The sequence below is a fragment of the Cyprinodon variegatus genome, unplaced genomic scaffold (assembly GCF_000732505.1).
Source record: "Cyprinodon variegatus isolate N-32 unplaced genomic scaffold, C_variegatus-1.0 Scaffold156, whole genome shotgun sequence".
Taxonomy (NCBI): Eukaryota; Metazoa; Chordata; class Actinopteri; order Cyprinodontiformes; family Cyprinodontidae; genus Cyprinodon; species Cyprinodon variegatus.
The window spans coordinates 1,260,162-1,261,813 of NW_015150609.1; the positions used below are offsets into that span (position 1 = coordinate 1,260,162).

The window sequence follows — 1,652 nt, forward strand, 5'->3', positions numbered from 1 at the left end:
TGTATGAATATAATATACAAGTTTCACTTTTTAAATGGAATTACTGAAATCAATCTACTTTTTCATGATATTCTAATTTTATGACCAGCACCTGTATTTAGGTGAAATCTTCTGTCAGCAGGTGAAGATGAAGAATAAAGACGTTATTCTAATAAATAGAACCTGTTCATCATCTCATGGGTTCCTCCTCATGTTGATTCAGTCTCTTTTACTCAGTAAATCAGTGGCTGTTTGCTGTAGCGTTTCCGATGTTATCGTCCCAATAAATGGACGTTATTAGCGGCTATCAGTCCCATAGAATGGCTTCAGATTGGGCCAGTAGGCTCAGTAGGTTGCTATCATCCAGTAAATCCCCCCCATGTGAAATTAAAGAATCTATTTGTGTGTAATCTGAAAATAATCTCAGTAGTTCTTCATGTTCTGTAAATATAACTAAATAAAAATGAAATAATCTGCATCTCGCTCATATTAAACAAAACAAAATCCAGTAATCTCCTCTCCTGTCACTGAGTTGTAGAATCCTCTCCCTATAAATATTTAATTCTCTGTGAATTAATGCCGATCATTCTTTAATAAGTGTTTTTTTGTGTTGCACAAAACTACAACATAAATCTGATTAAATGAGGAAATAAAACGGTGTGATTGGCTGGAAGGAGACTGAGTTTACTGAAGGAAACCTGCTGCTGACCAGGTTAGCTCTGGGAGGATGTTACTATGGCAACAGAACCAGGTTGAGGAAACTCTATGTGAAAGAGAAAAGTTTTTGGTAAACCTGCTTCGTGAAGCGGAGCCCTGAATCCGTGTAACCATGGCAACGGCAGTCAGCAGCATGGGTCCATTTCTGTGACGTTTTCTCTGCAGCAGATCAGCAGGAGGACGGAGGAGCAGGTCCAGGTGTTCAGACCGCCGTGTGTGATCCACTGGCTCTGCAGGTAAACCGGGTTCAGAACCGGTTCTGGAGCTGCTGTCAGACGGTTCTGATGGTCCCACTCTGTCTGCAGGATGTGGATGTTCTGCTCAGGAGGCTGGATGGCCACCTGGACGGCCAGGCCGGGGTCCAAAGGTTCCGTCAGGGTCTGTGGAGCTCCGCCCCCACGTTAAGCTCCACCCCTCTGAGATCAGCTAAGGTAAAACACCTACTGCAGCCGCCTCATTGGTCAGAGGAAACACCGCCTTCTGATCTGTGAGCCAATAGCAGCAGGCCTTTAATCTGTCAGTCAGAACAGGACAGCTGATCCTGATCCATCAGAACCAGTACAGGTTCTGTCTCAGTCCCATCTGTTACAGCTGCACCAACATTAGAACCCTGCCTTGGTTCTGGTTTTAAACAGCCCATGGTTCTGGTTCTAATCGGACCTTGGTTCTGGTTTTAAACAGACCATGGTTCTGGTTCTAATGGGACCATGGTTCTGGTTCTAATCAGACCTTGGTTCTGGTTTAAACAGATCCTGGTTCTGGTTTAATGGGACCTTGGTTCTGGTTCTGATCGGACCCTAGTTCTGCTTCTACTTGGACCTTGGTCCTGGTTTAAACAGATCCTGGTTCTGGTTCTGATCGGACCCTAGTTCTGCTTCTACTTGGACCTTGGTTCTGGTTTAAACAGATCCTGGTTCTGGTTCTGATCGGACCCTAGTTCTGCTTCTACTTGGACC

General features: G+C 44.6%; 1 protein-coding gene across 1 annotated transcript in view; it reads left to right on the plus strand.

Moving 5' to 3' along the window:
- ninl (ninein like) overlaps positions 1–1,652 on the plus strand; it is a 17,700-nt gene that overhangs the window by 4,261 nt on the left and 11,787 nt on the right. The window contains exons 5-6 of the mRNA XM_015377532.1: positions 809–932; positions 1,002–1,127. Coding sequence (XP_015233018.1) covers positions 809–932; positions 1,002–1,127 — 250 coding nt within the window. The remainder of the gene's footprint in view (positions 1–808; positions 933–1,001; positions 1,128–1,652) is intronic.